The sequence below is a fragment of the Fistularia commersonii genome, chromosome 9 (assembly GCF_037954325.1).
Source record: "Fistularia commersonii isolate RoL2024-O1a breed Wild chromosome 9, RoL_Fcom_v1.0, whole genome shotgun sequence".
In the NCBI taxonomy this organism is placed as follows: domain Eukaryota; kingdom Metazoa; phylum Chordata; class Actinopteri; order Syngnathiformes; family Fistulariidae; genus Fistularia; species Fistularia commersonii.
In genome coordinates, this window is record NC_141292.1 from 874,394 (window position 1) to 892,500 (window position 18,107).

General features: G+C 50.6%; 2 protein-coding genes across 4 annotated transcripts in view; one reads left to right on the forward strand and one right to left on the reverse strand.

Moving 5' to 3' along the window:
* Positions 1-1,818: 1,818 nt before the first annotated feature.
* On the forward strand, positions 1,819-6,183 carry srsf9 (serine and arginine rich splicing factor 9). Of its 3 annotated transcripts, none has more exons than XM_086151776.1 (5): positions 1,819-1,931; positions 3,811-3,987; positions 4,147-4,340; positions 5,030-5,202; positions 5,297-6,183. In XM_086151776.1, the coding sequence occupies exons 2-5, from the start codon at positions 3,830-3,832 to the stop codon at positions 5,519-5,521; spliced, it is 750 nt and encodes a 249-aa protein (XP_086007902.1). In that variant the 5' UTR covers positions 1,819-1,931; positions 3,811-3,829; the 3' UTR covers positions 5,522-6,183. The 3 variants fall into 3 exon arrangements, with proteins under 3 accessions (XP_086007902.1, XP_086007900.1, XP_086007901.1); XM_086151774.1 differs by having other exon boundaries at positions 1,821-1,931; positions 3,571-3,987; XM_086151775.1 differs by lacking the exon at positions 1,819-1,931 and having other exon boundaries at positions 1,942-3,987.
* Positions 6,184-6,530: 347 nt separating this feature from the next.
* sgsm1b (small G protein signaling modulator 1b) overlaps positions 6,531-18,107 on the reverse strand; it is a 14,936-nt gene continuing 3,359 nt past the window's right edge. The window contains exons 4-25 of the mRNA XM_086151784.1: positions 16,845-17,007; positions 16,593-16,766; positions 15,416-15,483; positions 15,189-15,331; positions 14,981-15,112; positions 14,543-14,667; positions 14,399-14,466; positions 14,144-14,307; positions 13,938-14,067; positions 13,180-13,306; positions 13,039-13,103; positions 12,818-12,963; positions 12,582-12,710; positions 12,332-12,505; positions 12,090-12,158; positions 9,952-11,142; positions 9,755-9,879; positions 9,601-9,683; positions 9,417-9,526; positions 9,233-9,329; positions 8,981-9,148; positions 6,531-8,507 (exon numbers count right to left, since the gene is read on the reverse strand). Of these exons, the coding sequence (XP_086007910.1) occupies positions 8,419-8,507; positions 8,981-9,148; positions 9,233-9,329; positions 9,417-9,526; positions 9,601-9,683; positions 9,755-9,879; positions 9,952-11,142; positions 12,090-12,158; positions 12,332-12,505; positions 12,582-12,710; positions 12,818-12,963; positions 13,039-13,103; positions 13,180-13,306; positions 13,938-14,067; positions 14,144-14,307; positions 14,399-14,466; positions 14,543-14,667; positions 14,981-15,112; positions 15,189-15,331; positions 15,416-15,483; positions 16,593-16,766; positions 16,845-17,007 (3,740 nt within the window). The 3' untranslated portion in view covers positions 6,531-8,418. The remainder of the gene's footprint in view (positions 8,508-8,980; positions 9,149-9,232; positions 9,330-9,416; positions 9,527-9,600; positions 9,684-9,754; positions 9,880-9,951; positions 11,143-12,089; positions 12,159-12,331; positions 12,506-12,581; positions 12,711-12,817; positions 12,964-13,038; positions 13,104-13,179; positions 13,307-13,937; positions 14,068-14,143; positions 14,308-14,398; positions 14,467-14,542; positions 14,668-14,980; positions 15,113-15,188; positions 15,332-15,415; positions 15,484-16,592; positions 16,767-16,844; positions 17,008-18,107) is intronic.

The window sequence follows — 18,107 nt, forward strand, 5'->3', positions numbered from 1 at the left end:
AGTTTATATAACTTTTATTCTCCTCAACAGCATCTGGCAGCTGCTCATCGGGTTACTTTTTCATATATTTGTGTATTTGGTTGGGACAGTGCATGTTAGTGAACACACGTGAGACATGCACGTAAACACACCACTCCGGATTGTAGCCATGGGCTGGTTTGCATCCGTTGTCCCACAGTTGCGCTCACAAACACACTCTCATTCATCCTGATCTATCGTACATGTTTTCAGTGGAAGGGGAAACCGGAGTACCCGGACATTGTGTATAATTGTTCATATCTCACATCTCTTTATAATCCTTTCTGTAGAGTTACTGTATTTATAGTTGTATATTGCCATCTGTTAATCATACTAATCACTAATCTATTTGTACATCACGTGCACATAACAATGATCCATCTCTACTTGCACCAGCTGTAAAAAAATGCATGTTTTAAAAATGGTATTTATTCTGTAAACCCTGCGTTCATCTGTAAATACCATACATTCTGAACATATGCACATCTGCTTTTTGCACTTCCGATTAGATGCAAACTGCATTTTGTTACTCTTACATGGGTAATGACGATCAAGTTCAATCTAAAGAGCAGAAAAAGAAGAATGAGAATCCGCTGATTCTGCCGATCCTCTCCGAGCTCCGAGGAGGCTTACGGATGGACTGGAAGAGGACAGGAAGTTGGGTTCGACGGAAGAAGGCGATTGGCCGTCGGTTCCATCGAGGCAGGCGATTGGCTGGACTCAAAGAGGACTAAGAAGATGATTTGACATTTTGTTTTGGCTCTGGTGCTTTCCAAGGACTTTGGTCTCGATATTGAGTTTTGTGTTTTGTCATGAGGTGGCGTTTGACATGTTGTTTACGTATTTCAAGAATAGTTCAATCAGAGAAAGTGTCACTTTGTCGATGGTTTCTATACATTTTGGCGAAAACACGAGATAATCAGAGCCGGTATCTCCAGGAAACGTCACAGCAGGATGTTCTTCCTGAGGAGACTGAGGTCGTCTGGTGTCTGCAGCGGGCTCTTCAACACCTTCTGCCGCTCCATGGTGGCCAGGGCGCTCTTCTTGGCCACCATGGACCAGAGAGGGAGGGTGAAGGACAAAGCTGGAGCTATCTTTGGCTGCACCACGAGCTGTGGTCCGGTCCGTCAGACCGGAGAACGGCAGGCCGGACGGCACACGACTCTGACCGGCCGGAGGTGCATCTGTGCTTCCAAGACCTCCTTGCCTCACTCATTCACACACGTCTGGTCCTCACTCCCTTATCTATCTTTGTCCTTGTTGTTCAAGACTCAAGGTGCCTAGTGTTTATTTTCATATGTACAGTGTGGACACATGTTTCCCTGTATGATGAAAGTCTTACTTTGCGGACCACAGTGCATTTGGATTTGTATTGTCAGTCTGTTTATCTATTTTTATCCTTGTTGCCAGTCTGTTATCAATTTTCATCCTTTGCCCGTTTATGCCCGTCTCTTATTTATATGAATATTTATTGTTATTGTTGCCCTGTCGTGAAAAAAAGACTTCCCTCTATGGGGATCAGTAAATTATTATTGTATTATCTTGTCTTATTTTTGTCTATTGCACCAACAGGCCATGAACATTTCCACATTAAAACCAAGTGGAAATAAAGCTCTTTCTGAGTGCGAATTTTTCTTAGAGTTTTGTATAGCTGATGATCGTAAAATATAATTTTAAATAAGTGTTAAGTCTGTTTTACTTATATACTTGGTCACAATGTTGTTTACCGATTGCCTGCAGTACCCGTAGCGGCCGCAAGGGGGCAGCACCGCGCGGGCGGCGTCCCGGAAACGACAAGGAGAAGAAGCCGCGATGTTCTTGGCTGCTTGCTAATGTTGCTAACTTAGAAGGAAGCAGCGCTCTGCTCGAATTGTAAAATATTGAAAGGAAGAGGCCCCTGTTCATTTTAAAAGGTAATTGCGGACTGGACTTAATTCAACTTTTAATTTTCAAATCCAGCACAAATCGTACAGTTACATGTTTAAGCTAGAGTTTCAGATTTGAGGTGATTGTAGCACAGACACTTGTTAGCTTAGCGGGCTGACCTTAGATTCCTAACAAAGAAACCAGCTTTTGATTTGTATTTTCTTGAGCAGATAATATACCTCGAAAATATATTTCCCATTCATTTAAAAAAAGTAAGAGGTGTATATTTTGTCTTGCTCAGACGAATTCTAAAATGTCTTGGGCTTTTATTCCTACAGGCGCTTATTGTTAGGCATCTGCGGCCTACTTTAGCTTTAGCCACAAGCTAACGCTGGCCGGCCCGCTGCGGCAACTGACTCGGGAATTGCAACTTAAGCGGGAAACCGGTTATGCATCAAGTTTTATCTAAAGTGACGTTTTTTTAACAGTTGGTAATTTTATAATTGATATTTCTTTTGCCATTCAATCGTCACAGTCCACGTTTCGGGCCTGTTCGTGGGAAATCGACATCGCCCGCATTTCCGCCCTCGCATCCCAAAACGACGTTGTGTAAAAAAAATCCCATACAATCTGTTGTTGACGATAAATGTTTACCGTTAAGCTTCAAAATGATATTTTCTGTGTTCCATAGAATTTTGCACCGATTGTGAGTTCATGGCGTGCAATAGACATTGTTAGGTTTTTTGAAGGAATAGCGTTAAAATGCATTACTTCCATGCGATCCACGGTGTTTTAGCCTTCGTATCATCATCGCCGTGCAACAAAAACACACACATCTGCTACGACCAGGGCTGTTTAAACAGAAGCTAAACAGACAGTGAATTACATATCTGTTTGGCATCTTATCCGGCTTTATCCTCGTCTTTGACGTTTGTTTGGGGGATTATCTCAGCTCAGGTGCAGTTTTAATTATCTATCATGAAACAATCCAGAGCAGCATGATGTTGGGGGGGAAAAGACAAATGTTACCAGTCGTGAAATGAATCCATGTCTGTTGCAAGTGTAATTATTTCCCCAAGTGTCCAGTGTGAAGATCAGAACACCTGTTTATCATGAAATAAGCATTTAAACCCATATATCATGTATTTGTAAATGTTGTGCTTCTTTGTGATTCATGCATTCACTTTCAAAGTAAATGTTTGACTGTTAGCAAATATTTCTCCCTGATCATGCAAATGTGTCTCTGTGGGATCGTTCAGATCAACCGCAGTGTAGATTTTATTGTCTTATGCAGTATTTTGTAAGTTAGATATTTCTTACACCCTGTAAATTTCATATTATTAAGAATTGACAGGTGCCCACTTTCTTAAAACCTCCCAGGGAAAGAATGTGTTTTCAACCTTGAAGAAGAAGAAGAAGAAGGAAAAAAAGCTAACTGAGCAAAAGTGTGCATTTTGTTTTGAATGTAGAATCATTTCAGTCGTTAAAGGGGGGAGAAATCGATGCATTTCAGCTGGGATAGAAAAACTGAATGGGGTTTAAGTGTGTCTGAAGCATTTTTAATTTCTTACCCGTTTATCAGCTAGTCTTTCACGGGTTGACTAAGGTCTCTTGTGTAGTTGCTGTTCACACTGAACTTTATAATCTATATAACCTCTTTATCCTTCATCACCCTGTGTTTTCAAGCTTGCAGGCTTGGATCCGAGGTCCCCTGCCATTTCTATCATCATTTACCACTATCTTGGCTGAGTCCCGGCGTGTAGGGTTTTATTCGGGTCTAAATTGAAGGAATTGGAGGCGTCTGGACTAAGTAATGGATCGGATCTAGGATTAGGATAAGGACCACCTCCGCAGCTATTTGTGCAAACAAGACGTGATCTTACAGTCTTCAGGTGCCCCTCCCCTCCCCCCATTCTGTGTCAGCAGTGCAACTAGTACCGCCACCATGTCCGACGGCCGGATCTATGTGGGCAATCTCCCTGTGGATGTCCAGGAGAGAGACATTGAGGACCTCTTCTACAAATACGGAAAAATCCGTGAGATTGAACTGAAGAACAATAGGGGCACTATCCCGTTTGCCTTCATCCGATTTGAGGACCCACGGTGAGTTTTCAGGACGGTGCGATCTCGTTCCCCCCCTCCGCCCGCCGCTGGACACCTTAAGTCTTGAGCTAAAATGCCATCCCGAGCGACCGGCGCCTGGAACGGACGGCAGCGACGAAGGCGTACGTTGGTAAGGAGTTGTTTGCTCTCTCCTCCTAGGGATGCGGACGATGCCGTCTTTGGAAGGAATGGATATGGATATGGAGACTCCAAGCTCCGTGTGGAATATCCCCGATCCTCTGGCTCTAAATTTGGCCCTATGGGAGGTGGAGGTGGAGGTGGAGGAGTAGGAGGACCAAGAGGACGATTTGGACCCCCCACTCGAAGATCTGAGTTCCGCGTCATAGTGACGGGTAGGTGGACGTCATGGGTCGTAGCCAGGTAGTCAGTAACCCTCTCGCACGCCATCCTGGAAGTGGAAGGGACCAGTAGGAAGGCGGACATAAAAAAAGAGTCCTAGGCAGATCAGTTTCTCTCTCTGACGGCGGACCGGAGGACTGAGGGACTAGTAGCTGGACGTCATGACGAGTCGTAGGCAGATGTGGTCCCCCTCTCTCTCTCTCGCTCTCTCTGGCATGGCGGACCGGAGGACTAGTAGATGGACACCGTGAATCGTAGGCAGATATGAGTCTCACTCTCTCTCTCACATGGCGGACTGGAGGTCAAGGGGACTAAGTGGATGAGGTCAAGTCAGCTCCTTAAGTCATGAAATCAAAAACAGTTTACTGAAAATCGGTCATGTCTGCAGCGTAATCCCAAACAGCGGCTATAGTCACCGGTAGGTGTCATTTTGTCATTGCATTTCATTATTTGCTGTGTCACATTTCTCTCAAATTTGCAAAAACTCTTTGACGTGACCACTGGCATAAGATCACATCCCACAAGGAGCAAAATTGGGATTTTTTCTCATGCAGTTGATCAAAATGTTTTGATTTCCCTTTTTTTTTTTTTTTTTTTTTTTTTTCTGTAATATTTAATTCAAACCCTCTCGATGTTTAAAGTCAACACGGGAACGTTTTCATATCTGTCTTTCACATCTCAGGATTACCACCAAGCGGGAGTTGGCAGGATCTGAAGGATCATATGCGCGAGGCGGGAGATGTTTGTTTTGCAGATGTACAGAGAGACGGCGAGGGCGTGGTGGAATTCCTCCGCCGCGAGGACATGGAGTACGCCTTACGCCGGCTGGACCGCACCGAGTTCCGCTCGCATCAGGTGAGCGACACACACACACACACACACACACTCACACACACACAGATGCGGTGTGTGAGAGTCGAGGCGGTGACGATGCTCCTTGTGTCCGCAGGGGGAAACGGCGTACATCCGCGTCTTCGAGGAGAGGGGCACCCCGAACTGGGGGCGCTCGCGGTCCCGCTCCAGATCCCGGGGTCGCTACTCGCCCCCTTACCATAACAGGGGGTCCCCCCCTCCCCGCTACCAGTCGCCCCCGCGCCACCCCATGTCGCGCCATAGTCCGCCGCCGCGAAGGCACCCCCCGCCCCATAGCCCGCCGCCCCGTCATTATCGATAGAGCGGCCATTTCTAGAGCAACTGGGGAAAATGTTTTTGTACATTTACTTTTTTTTTTTTTTTTTTTTTTTGTCTTTTTTTGGACCTCAGGCCTCCACATTGGAAAAGATGTTTTCATGCTGCATACATTCCATGGTCAGGAACCTCCCCAGACAAATCCCCGCTCCTTCTCACGGCCTTAACCGCCTTTTCTGGGTTCTCAAACGCCTGTCTTAGTTCAAATCCCAGCGGAGTTGTTTTTTCTTTTCTTAAGCGGCTCTGCTGCGACGAGGTTTCAAGGCAGCCGGCGTTCAACCGTTCCTTTGCGTGGCCTCATCAGTTCCGTAACCCGTGGCGTCTTTGCGAACCGGCAGCGTGACAACCTGTGAAGCCGATCGGCGTCCGACTCTCCCCGATTCAGAGAGGTGGGATTCGCCAGCTTTTTTAGCGTCGTGACACGTGACTGTGAGCCGCACCTCTCGGGTTGTGTGTGTTTGTATGTATGTGTTTCTTTTTATTTACTTTTATTTGCATTTACTTTTTTTTTTTTTTTCTCAAATATATGACCCTCAGACGGAGGCGGCCTGTCGGTGTATTATAATTTGTATGCATTGTTATTTTTTTTTTGTTTTATTTTACATTTTTTTTCCTTTTCTTTACCAATAAAATGCAAATTTAAATTTTTTTGACTGTTTCGTTCTTTGGGCCTCAAAACTTGAATCGTGGAGGAGCACATTTAGTAAAAGTTTCCCCCCGTCAGTTTGATCATTTTCTAAGGAAACCAGCTGGTTGTCTTACAACTGCTTACCAATTGTTTTGACTGATTGGGTTTTTGCTAATGCCGTCAGAGGCTGCAGATTCTCTGCTTTTTGTTTATTTTAATGGAATCTAACGGTTTCTGGCTGTTTTCTGATCATCTCAGTTGGGTGGGATTTTCTGAAAAGGAACAACCAGCAAAACGCTGAGACCGGCGATCTGATAGGAAGATCGGGTAAGGATGACAATAATATCCATTGAAAAACACATGGAATGCAAAATAGATTATTTTAATACACAATAGATTAATTATAACAGGTGACGTTTTCCAGAAGACAGAAAAAAATAAATTATATTTATTTCCAATGGCCTAAATGTGTGTCCCGTTAACCTTCCCATCCAGCCAATACAGCCACGTTGTATTGCATCGAGTAAATACTTTATGTTCTAGCTTCTTTTTTAATGCGATGACTCGTATCTTCTGACAACAAACACGGCAATACACGAAAACAGCAACATGTTTCAGAAGGTCCAATGGAGACACGTCAGCGGTGATATCCAAACACTGGTGACACCAAGCGTGAGTGTGCGCGTTTTATTCAAAAGAAAAATAGCGCGGGAGTCGGTTCTCGAGGCCGAACCCATCAGACGGCGGCCTTCGAAAGGATCGACTCCCGATTCCGCTTGTTTCCAGGGCGCCCGGGACTCGCCGCCGTCTCTTCGAAAACCAGCTCGCCGGAAAAACATGGAGCGGAGGCGGGTCGACCTGCCGGGTCTCGTCCACGACGCGGCATCACGTGACGTGAGTTTACACCTCGACGCGTCGCATTCAGCCGGATAAACGCCAAATTAGCCATCTGATGTGTTTTTGGAGGAAAGATCACGGAAGATCTAACCTGAACGTCGGCTCAGAGGCCCTGGAGAGCGGGAACCGGTCGTCCGCAACGGGACTACTATCTCCTCTTTGTGTGGCACTTTGATGGAAAGTGGTGCGGTGGTTCAGTGGTTGGAGCCTCCCAGAAGGTTCCTGGTTGGATTCCCACAGGAGGCCCTTCTGTGTGGAGCGTGGGGTTCCTCAGGGTTCCTCCGCAGTCCAAACACATGCGAGAGGTTCACTGGAGACCCTACATGGTCCGGATGAGAGGGTGAACGGTTGGACGTCTCAACATACGGCCCGGTGATGGACCTCTGGACCAATGACAGCTGAGATACACTCCAGCCCCACCTGCTACCCCGACTGCAGGATAATACAGAATGAATGAAGGAATTTATTTTAGGTTCTTCTTCCAGCTGTTGTGTTCAGTGTCCACGAGGCAGTATGCTTCACCCCAGCTCGAGACGGTGGCGAGATGTTTCCGAGGAGAATTGTCTCCCAGCACTTTGAGAACTGGTGATGTAGAAGCCGAGGTTCTCTTTGGGAGGGACCGGGATGGAGAGGATCGGGAAGGAGTCCATCAGAGGGACGGCTAGATGTTTTGGAGACATGGTCAGGTCATGGACAGAGGAGGGAGAGGGAATATATTGGTGGACGAATGCTGGGAGTGGAGGTCTAGAGGAAGACCAAGGAGAAGATGGATGGATGTCGTGAGAGAGGAGGATCCAGAGAGGAGGGTGAGATGGAGAAGGTGGGTCTGCTGTGAAGGGCAAAGCCCAAAGGAGAAGAAGACTTTGAGAACCACCGTTATCTCCACCGCCGCCACGCAAAACGGACGGCCGCGGTTTTGGTCTTCGAGAAAACGGACGACGAGCACGACCCCGTGTTCGGCCGCGCTCGGCGCTCGCGATCGCAAATCCTCGATCACGACCCGAAACGTACGGGAATATTTCTCTCCACGCTGGTGGCGGCGCGTGATGCGAGCCAGGAGGATGACAACACGGTGAATGATTTGGTTGCTGTGTCCCTGAAAGAATAGCGTCATTTAAGGCAAAATAAACAACATCCTGAAGCGGTACATTCACCGGGTGGATACTTAGAAATACATTTACTGCCGACGGTCCAGTCTGCTGGAGATACCAGGGAGAGGGGAGCTGCGGGTTGGACGATCTGGAGATGCGGAGAAGATCCTTCCTCCCGGCGAGGACGTTCGTGTCTTTGCAAACGATTCAGCGCTGAAAATTAAAAAAAAAAACGACGACGAAAAGAAGCGGGGGGGTCGCGGAGGATCACTTGTTCTCGATGAGCGTCTGCACCTTGTGGACCAGGTCTCGCGCCATCGTCAGGACCTGAGGGACGCTGTGCCGCTCCGCCATTTCTGAGGAGAACAACGTGAAGTCAGACAATGCAGATGTAGGATTTTCGATATCTGACTTTTGGATCGTTTCTATGACCTAACCCAGAGTTTGTGGAGGTTATCTCCCGCCGGGCGGTCCGAGGATCATCTAAGGTGAGCTTGCACGCCGCCTGGGTTCTTCACCTATTTTCAATCTGGTTCTCCTGCTAGTTTGAGTCCGATCGGGCGAATCGGAGGAGAAACCGCGGAGAAGCCTCGTACCTTCACCGCTCCGCTCGGGTTCCTCTCATTCACACGCATGTATTCTGTCCTGCTGCGGCTCACCTTCATCCCTCCACCTCTACAGATGTTCCTCCACCTGCTCCCTGGACTTACTACGATGTCATCTGCAAACATCGGAGATCCCTGTCTAACCTCATCTCATCCGTCGCCGCTGCTCGGAGAAGATCCCCGACGCACTCCACCATCTACGTATGTACACGACGCGGCTTTACCGTTGAAGAACTTGATGATGTCGGTGAAGTCCATGTTGTTCTCCAGGATGATGTCCCTGTACATCTCCACCAGTGCCAGCGCGATGAAGAGGACGAAGTGCTCCGAGGAGGTGTGCTTGGCCGCCCAGATGGTTTCCCAAACGGAGAACACGTCGTCGTACACCATTTCTGAAAACCCCACCACCACCACCAGCGGGTTAGGAACGGACGTGCAAACATCTCAGCGGTCGTCCCGTCCTCTGGTCCCATCACCTCGTTTGAAGTCCAGTAGAAACCAGCGGTAGCAGAAGTAGAAGTGCGTGTAGTCGCCGTTCTGCTGCATCAGTTCGAACAGCTCAGAGTCCAGGATCTGGTAGGAATGAACACACACCGTTACGCACCACTTCATGTGTGTGTGTGTGTGTGTGTGTGTGTGTGTGTGTGTGTGTGTGCGCACCTGGATGAGAGAACGCATGTTAGCGAAGTGAGAGTCCATGGCGCCTCCATGGGGGAAATTTTGATTCATCCTCTTCATCAGTTCGGTGAAGCAGCTGAAGGCCATGATCTCTGAGGGACACATACGAAGCGTGAGCATGCTTTGCAGCGTCCTTCTGCGTCGGCCTCCGAGGAGCTTCACTGACCGTCGTCCAGGATGACCAGCAGGGGGGCCAGCAGGTCGCACATGCCCTGGACGTAGCCCGTGTCCAGGTGCTGCCAAACGTAGCTGCAAAAAACAAAACACGGCGGTCGTGCTCGGAAGGACTACTTCTTCACTCCCGTAGGACAAGCGCTTACCTGCACATGATGTTCCGCAGCTTCTCCAGGTTCTCGGGGGTGAAGTACCAGTATGTTCTGTCACAGCGCCGAACATCTTTGTCGATGCGGTGAAGGTTGATCAGGTACTTGTCCAGGGTGTCTTGCTGCCCAAAACAAAGAGAATTCTGTGAAACCGCGACCACCCGGAGAGGCGCGAGTGCGAGGCTACCGCTTACGGAGTAGACGTCGCCGTCCGCCGACCGGTCGCGTTTGGCGTCCGCAGCTTCTGCCTCGGCCAGCGCGTTCTCCATCTCGGGCTCGTCCTCGGAGAGGCCCAGGTCGGTGCCCTCGGGGCTGGTGTTGCACGCCGTGTCCAGATGGTGATCCGGGTCCTCGGAGCCCGTTTGCGCTCTCTGTTCCGGCGAGGGTGCGGCGAGGACGGCCAAAGGCCTGGCCTTGATTTCCTCGGAGGCCAGACAGGTTATCCCCGCAGGAATGTCCTCCATTTCCAAGGCAGACGGGGAGTCGTCGGAGTCAGGAGACTGCCTGGAGTGGGAGGATAAGGAAAGGCTCCCCCTGGAGGCCGACTGGAGAGCGTTCAGCACTTGCCTGACCGGTGAGTTTAAACCCGGCCTCTCCGGCGGGAGGTCGGCGATTTTATCCTTTTTGGTTTCGGCCAGGCCGGGGAGCGGTCCGTCGCGCTCCTTCTTCTCGGGCTGGACGGGGAAACCTCGCGTCGTCTGCGACTGCGCTTGTTCGGCGTCTTCGCTCTTCTCCAGGAGTTCCGGACTGGATTCGCTCTGCGCAAAAGCATCTCCTTCGATGGTGAGCAGACAGAAGGAATCGATTTCTTGATCTTTGACATTTTGTGCTTGTAAGAACAAGGCCTGCCCGAGCGGCGGGGCCTGAAAGTACTCGTTCTGGATCTCTGTCTCCAGCTTCAGAACATTGGTGGTGTCCGGGGCGGACCTCAGATCGACGCTCGAGCCTTCCGCTTTGGAAACACGATCATGTGCCGCGAGTTCTTCTCGTACCGTCTCCCGTGTCTCTTCGGCTTCGCGTACATCTTTGGACTCGATGATCACGGGGTCCTCGGCCATGGCGCTCCCTGAGAAGCTCTCCGTCTCGTCCGCTTCCCGAGCCTTGTCTTCGTCTGCGGGGTCATCGTCGCCGTCCGGCCGCCGTCCAGTTGTGGGTTCCTGCTCTTGGACTTGTGGTTCTGCCCTTGCAGTTCCAGCGGTTGGGTCAGTCAACGGAGGCCGGTTGTCGGGTTGGTCCGACAGACCAGGGGGGCTGCGGGAGGGGCGCCTTGGAGAGCCCGCGGGGGCGTACGGGATGTCCTTTACGGGACCGACGTCCGGTATTTCGCCTTCCTCGGGCCGGGGCTCGGACCCCAGCTGGTCCACGGCCTCCGCCGACCCGAACACCTGGCGAACAAAGGAAAGGAGCAAAGACGCCGCCGTGATCGGACGATGGCCGTTGGTTTCCGTCGGTCACAACAACCAACACAAAAACCTTCCAAAGCATACTAGACAGTCGAGATCCAGTCCTTCCCGGTGGCCTGAGAAGGCAAACTATTCTGAGGCCGCTCCGTCTTGATTTCGTGTCGCGTTCAGTGCTTTTACTTTGACTGCTTTGATGGCGATCACGTCTCTACGTGTATTAAACTCCAAAGAATCGGTCGATTAAGTTGAAGGAACATCAATATCTAAACATTCATTCTTGCTAATGCTAATGAATTCATTCATGGTCCACACAGCGTATCCTACATGTAGGGTCATGGGCGGCGCCGTGGCCTATCTCAGAGGCGAGGTTCGACCTGGACCGGTCACCGGCCCATGATAAGGCCGCATACAGACACACAACCATTCACCCACTTCGTATCAAGACGCGCAACATTTCACCGTCTGTCGTGTAGAGACATACAACTATTGACCCCCTCATTGAAAGGTGTTGTGGACATACCACCGCGCACTCTGTCATTCAGACATCTGGACAATGCAGGGTCTCCAGTGAACTCGTTGTCATTGTACTCATGGGGCTTATTTAAGAGTGTTAACAGTTATCTTGCCCCATGCTAACCAGCGGTGAATTAGCATGTCCAGATTGCAAAACAAAAAGTGAAAACAAAACAATGATAAGGAAAAACTCTTGGATGCCACCGGCACTTAAACGGGAACGTCCTCGTATGAGGACTCGGTGATGTTGAATCGTGTTCTAGCTCACGGCTCCAGACTCGTACTGTTTTGTCTGGTCTAGTGTGCTTCGGAAGGCTGACATGCGTGACAAAATAGCCATAAAACGTCTCAGATCGGCAGTTGCCGTTGTTGCGACGTTGCAAAGAGCGGAGAAACACAACTGAGAGCGGAGCTACCTGTGCGCTCCGGCCGGATTCACTTTGTGAGCGGGCATTCTGCTGATCTGAGCCGCTACTTATAGACGACTGCGGCGCGAACAGCGGTACACAAAAGACAAGAAAACAAAACAAAGCAAAACAAACAGAAGTGTAAGCCACATTGCTCAGAGTCCCATGAATACCGCGGTTCCCCTTTTTGCGGCCCCTCGTGACGGCGGTTACGTAATACTGCGTATTTTCAGGCGAGAGGGTCAACTTGCATCGGTGCTGATGGTGGAGTCCCGCTGCACCGGCCCTCGTTCCACGCTGGCGCCCGACGAGCACCTGGCCAGGGCTTCGGCGTGCTTCTCCCGCTCCCTCTGCCGGACGATGGCCTCGCAGCCTCGCCACTCCTTCATGTTCCGCTCGTACGTGACGCGCATCTGCTCGTCCATCTGGAAGGGCATGCGGCTCATGAGCGCAGACGCCGGACCGGACCGGCGCGCGGGAACCGTCCGACGGCGCAAGTACCTCGAGCCTGCACCGCTCCGTCATGGTGAACTGATAGTGTCCCAACAAGAAGGGCCAAACCTCTTTGCGTAGCGAAGGAGCGACGCCTCCGAAATACACCAACCTGTGCAGTTCGGGTTCCTCGTAGGCCTGGGCAAGAGACGGCGATGAGATGCGCGCTAACTTGAGGCTGCGCGGTCCACTAAGTGAAGAGATCAGCCCGACAGCGACGCGAATCCAGGTCCGGCGGATCTTACCGAGCCGTCCCGGAGGAACTCGTCCCAGACCTGCACCGTGAGCCCCCCCTGGGCGCCGCGGGGCGCGTCTGGATCCACGATGGTGGTGTTGACCAGGGCCGAGAGGTGCGTGCGGACCGTGGACAGATGACGGCAGTACGCCAGCCCTGCGGCGGAAAGACCGACATCGGGTCATGGTTGTCTCCGTTGAGGACCGGCGGATTCGAAATCACCGCACTCACATCCGTAGAACGCCCTGGAAATGATCTGATACTTCATGGTGTCACAGAGGAGCTTCAGAGGAGCCCTGGCGGCGACGGAGAAGGGCAAACTGGTCAGGGGGATTAATTTGCCTTCGCATCGGAGCCCGTCGATGGGAATACCTCTCCTGGTTGCAGCCGTTGGGCAAGGAACCGTCGGACGAGCCGTTCTGGGAGCAGGAGGAGCAGGAGGACTTCCTCGGCGGCGGCGGCCACAGGTTCATACCCTGGTCCATCAGGTCCAAGGCCACTGCAGAGACCAGCGGCAGCCATCACTCACAGATGCTTCCTGGGAGGGTGACCTGGATTCTATGTCTTCAATGGATAAGAGGGTGAATGGGTCTATTTGTGGCCCTGTGATTGGTCGGGGGTGAACCTCTCTCGCCCAATCACAGCTAGGATAAGCAGTGTAGGTAATCAATGAATGAATGTTTGCTGAGCCAAACCCAGATCATTCATCGCTAAATTCTGTTTATGTTTGTTTAGTGGATTTCCAGATACACGGCTACCTGTTTTAAGGATTTTTGTTGTTTTTTTTTAAATTCCGCACAATACATTGTGTTGTTTGCAATTTTTCGGTCTTTTAGCTTCACGCCCGGGGCCACGATCTTCACCCCATCATGAGCCCGCAGGTCCGGTTCTGGCTTTCACGGCCCGAGGCCACATTTATCCTCCGGGATACCGTGAGAACATCGATAACAAGAGGAAACAAAAATGGACACGGAAGTGCACCGGAGACGGTGAACTGTGGAGACGCTGGCTGAACACCTGCCCGGAGCCGAAGACGTCCGGACGATCAACGCAAATCAAAGTAATATAATTTGAAAGCAGATACGATCTCCGGCGGGTCTGATTGGGTCCGAGGGACGGCGGACACCTACTGAACTCCATCTGATTGCCCGGGAAGAGGATGCGAAACACGTAGTCGGTTCCTTCATCGTCCTCCTTGTCGGAAACGGAGTCGCAGGAGCCGTGAGGACTCCTCCTTCGCAGTTTGGGGAAGACCTTTCCCTGGGGAGGAGAAGAAAGGGAAGGCCTCCAGGGTTTGAGGTTTGCTGTCGAACGGAGAACCGGTCAGGAGACCCACCTTCCCACGCTGGTTCCAGAGAGGCGGGTCCAGCTGACCGTGAGGGAGCAGGCCGGTCTCCAGGCAGGTGAGGAACTGCAGCAGGTGGCCTCCTTTGGGGAAATGCAGGGGAGGTCTCTGGATCCCATCCTGGCTCACCAGAACCACCGTCCCGCCGCTGTTCACTGAAGAAGATGATCGGCGAGATTAGGAGCCGTCCGAGCCTCTGCGAGGTCTTCCCTTCCGACGGAGATACTTCCATCTGGACAGCTCTACCTTGTTGGTGACAGTGGAGATACACGATCTCCTCCAGGCGGATCGTCATCGCGTAATCCCAGTAGACGCTAGAGGAGACACGAGGAAACACCGGTCGGTTCGGCAGGGACGCCGGCGTGTCCTGGCCGGCTCGCGGAGGCCTACCTCTTCTCAGAGTCCAGCTCCCCTACGTTGCCGTTCATCAGCTGATTGGGCGTCCATTTTAGAGTCATGAGATCCGCCGTTTGATGGAGGGAGAGGTAGCCCGGGATGGCCTCCATGTCGTCTCTCTGGAGACACGGGGAAGAGCTATCGTGTTGCGACGGACCGACGGACTCCGGCGATGTACAGAGGGGTTTATGCTAGCGACGGAGGCCGAGGCCCATATATGGCATTATAATCCACAAAAACAACATTGAAAGTCTCTAAAGTGGAATAAAGGAACAGTGGGTTGGGGATTGTAGATTATGTAGTCTAAACTTACAAAATCCACAATTGTCTACGAGACTACAAGTCCAGATTTTTGGGGGGGGGGTGTATTTCCATGTGACTCGTGTTTACATTGCAGGAAATATAAGGCCGAAGAAGAAGGAGAACACACACCGGCTGCACCAGAACGTTGTTTTTGCCGAACAGCAGCGTCGCCCTGGAGTTCTGGTGGAGCGACTCCACGTACTCCCTCACCCACATGAGCGGACGGTCGTCCATGCTGCCGCTGGACTGCCTCTTCTGGATCTGGATCCGGCCAGAAGCGGCGTTCAGATTACCTTCGGAGGCGGTTACTTTGTGGGTACGACCACGACGATCTCACCAGCGCCGGCCTTCTGGAGGGCGAGTCCTGGCGACAGTGGCCGCTGTGGATACGATGCCGCTGCACGAGCTCGTCGGCGGACGGGTCCGTCCAGAAGTGGTCGGCCGTCTTCACCTTGGTGTACTCCAAAGCGCAAGGACCGACTGGAAGATAAGGAAGGGGAAGCGGGTCCTTCAACGACCGGCGGTCGGGTCGCGGCGGAACCGGCGAGCTGGATCGGGAATTACCCAGCAGGGAGGCCAGGATGGGTCCGTCCACAGGATCCATCAGCATGGCTTCTTTCTCATAGAACGTACTGCAAGGAAGAGACACGCTTCTGGAGTTCTGCAAATGAACACCGACCCCTGAGGGAACCGGACGAAAGGCGCCGAGGACTCGCATGGAGCTTCACGCTTAAAGGTGGACTCGCTGGTTCACACTCTTTGTTTGCCTCTGTTTTCGTTTGGCAGAAGATAATAATTGCGGAGCAGCGTTACGGGGAATAGAAGTGATTTTTTTTTTTAATTCATCAAGTGCAGACGTGGATTCTGAACCTGGAGTTCAAATCAAGAAAAATAAAGGAACCGTGAAGACGGTTCTCACAATCCTGCTGTGACATGAAATTAACAAAATAATAATAATAATAATAATAAAGCACAAATTAGCAGTAAAGAATAAGATGAGAACACCTTTATTTATCCCGAAGGAAATTGTTGCGCCAGAGTTTCAAGTAAACCTTAACAATAATAGATAATAGTAGGAAGGAGGGAGAAGAAGAAATACAAATAAAATATAAAGTGTATAAAGTTAAGGCTATAAAGTGTTTTAAGGTCTTAAAAAGTACATTGTTACATTGAACAGTAAACATTGAGTTTAAGTTTTTTGTTTTTTTTTTTTTTTAATTTGTACTGCCGATTGTACTTGTTTTTAGTTCTATCCACCCACTTGTAGTTTTTAATTTGATCTCATTTTTTACTTGTTTCGAGTTTTATCTACTGCTTCCGTACTGTCTTTAATTTAATCCCATTTGCACCTATTTTTAGTTCATCTCCTGTTTTTTATTTTGATCTCATTTTATTGTCGTGCTGTGCTCTGCTGGGAGAAAATGAGGGAGACCTCAGTGGTCTTACAAGTATAAATAAAGGTTATTATTATTATTATTATTATTATTATTATTATTATTATTATCATTATCAAGTTGTGTTTTTTTTTTTTTGTTTGCATTTCCCTGAGGTGGATCCGTCTGCGAATATCACACTGGGGCCTTGTTTTCTGGAATTTAAGAGAGTTGGTTAAATTCCACGTGAACCCGTGTTTTTTTCCGCAGGTTCCCAGAGTTTCCTCCAGAATGTGTGCGAGAAACTCATTTTGTGTTGGAGTGTGAGAGCGTTTGTGCGAGCGTGTGACGGCGTTTCCTCCGAGTACCTGCTGTTCTCCACCAGATAGAGGACGATCTTGTCCAGGAGCTTCTCCATCAGCGCCGTCCGGATCCACAGGTGCTTGAGCGCCTGAGGGGGCAGGTTGGGCGTCTTGGCCTGCCGGCTGCGCTCGCCGCTCGCCGCCGCCGCCGCCGCCGCCGCCGCCGGGTTGCTCTGCTTGCTGGACCGAAATAAAACGTGAGCGCGGGAGCAGATGGCGGAAGGACGGCGTCCCTCGGCGGCGCCGCCGTGCGCTCACCTGCTCTCGATGAGCTGCTCCAGCTCCTGGACTTTGTGGCAAAGCTGCTCGGCGGGCGTGAAGCTCTTGGCCGCCTTCATGAAGAGCGCCGCTACTTTATTGCTGCACAGCAAGCCGGCGATGCGACGCTTCAACCCGTGCAGCACGCAGGCCTCCACCACCGCTACACACACACACACACACACACGTTAATTAAAAGCCGAACGCGTCATCTACGTAAATCCCCGTTTGTAAAAATATATGGTGTTGAAGTAGAGCAGGTGAAGAGGAAGCGCAGATGGCACGGCTCGGCCGTTGCTAGGATATGAAGGCTATGAATCACGCGCACGCCTCGCTCCTGGTTCCCATCAACACCTTTAACGGGTGTGAAGTCTACTTGGAGACGTCTGCGGAGGTCCTCGCTCCTCCAGGTCAGGGGGAATCCATCGGGAAATCTTCTCGTCGCGGAAACCGGACTTGAACGTCGTCTCTCGGAGACGTTTCGGCTCTCGTTTCGGCTCCGTGGGGACTTTCTGAGAACAGAGGACCGTCGCTGCTCGGCGCTTCGGCTTTCGGAATCCGTTCACGCGATTTATTTGACAGTATTTGAAAAAAAATCGGATGAAATTACTGTATTCTTGCCTGAGAAGAAAAATAACAATATAAAATGTGGTCAAATTAAAGTGAAATTCATCTTGGAAGGACGCGTCGCGAGATCGGGACGACGATACGGTTCGGATGGTCCACTTTTGTAAGGCGACGAAGCGTTTAGAAAACCATTTTCAACCGGGACATAAAACAAGCAGCAACTGCACGCAACAAAACCAGCGGCGAAGCATCCATGTGCGCTGGGAGGTAAAAGGTTGAGTGAGGTTCGTCGCGGGTTCATTTATCTGTAAATACCGTCAACGTGATCACGTCGCCACTTCGCGGAAATTCACTTTTTCGCCGTCGACCTTCCAGGGACTGAGGCGGGTCCAGGTTCTCGGGTCCAGGTTCTCGTGGCTCGGTATGGAAGCGGAAGAGCTGATGAGCAGAGGCTAGGTCGCGGTTCCTACGCTAATGGTGGTTGCTATGCTAAGGGTTTGCTATGCTTAGGGAGTTGTTATGCTTATGCAAGGTGTTATGCTAATGCAGGTTGTTTTGCTAACATGGGTTGTTATGCTAACAGAGGTTGTTATGCGAACGGGAGTTGTCATGCTAGTGTGAGTTGTCATACTAAAGGGGTTGTTATGCTAACAGAGGTTGTTATGCTAACGGGAGTTGTTATGCTCGTGTGGTTTG

What these genes read in the sequence shown, in the direction of transcription:
- srsf9 (XM_086151776.1), top strand. Translation starts at nt 3,830, where the DNA reads ATGTCCGACGGCCGGATCTATGTGGGCAATCTCCCTGTGGATGTCCAG. An exon ending in ATCCGATTTGAGGACCCACG is followed by an intron (nt 3,988 to 4,146) that starts GTGAGTTTTCAG and finishes CTCTCCTCCTAG; the next exon opens with GGATGCGGACGATGCCGTCT. An exon ending in CCGAGTTCCGCTCGCATCAG is followed by an intron (nt 5,203 to 5,296) that starts GTGAGCGACACA and finishes TTGTGTCCGCAG; the next exon opens with GGGGAAACGGCGTACATCCG.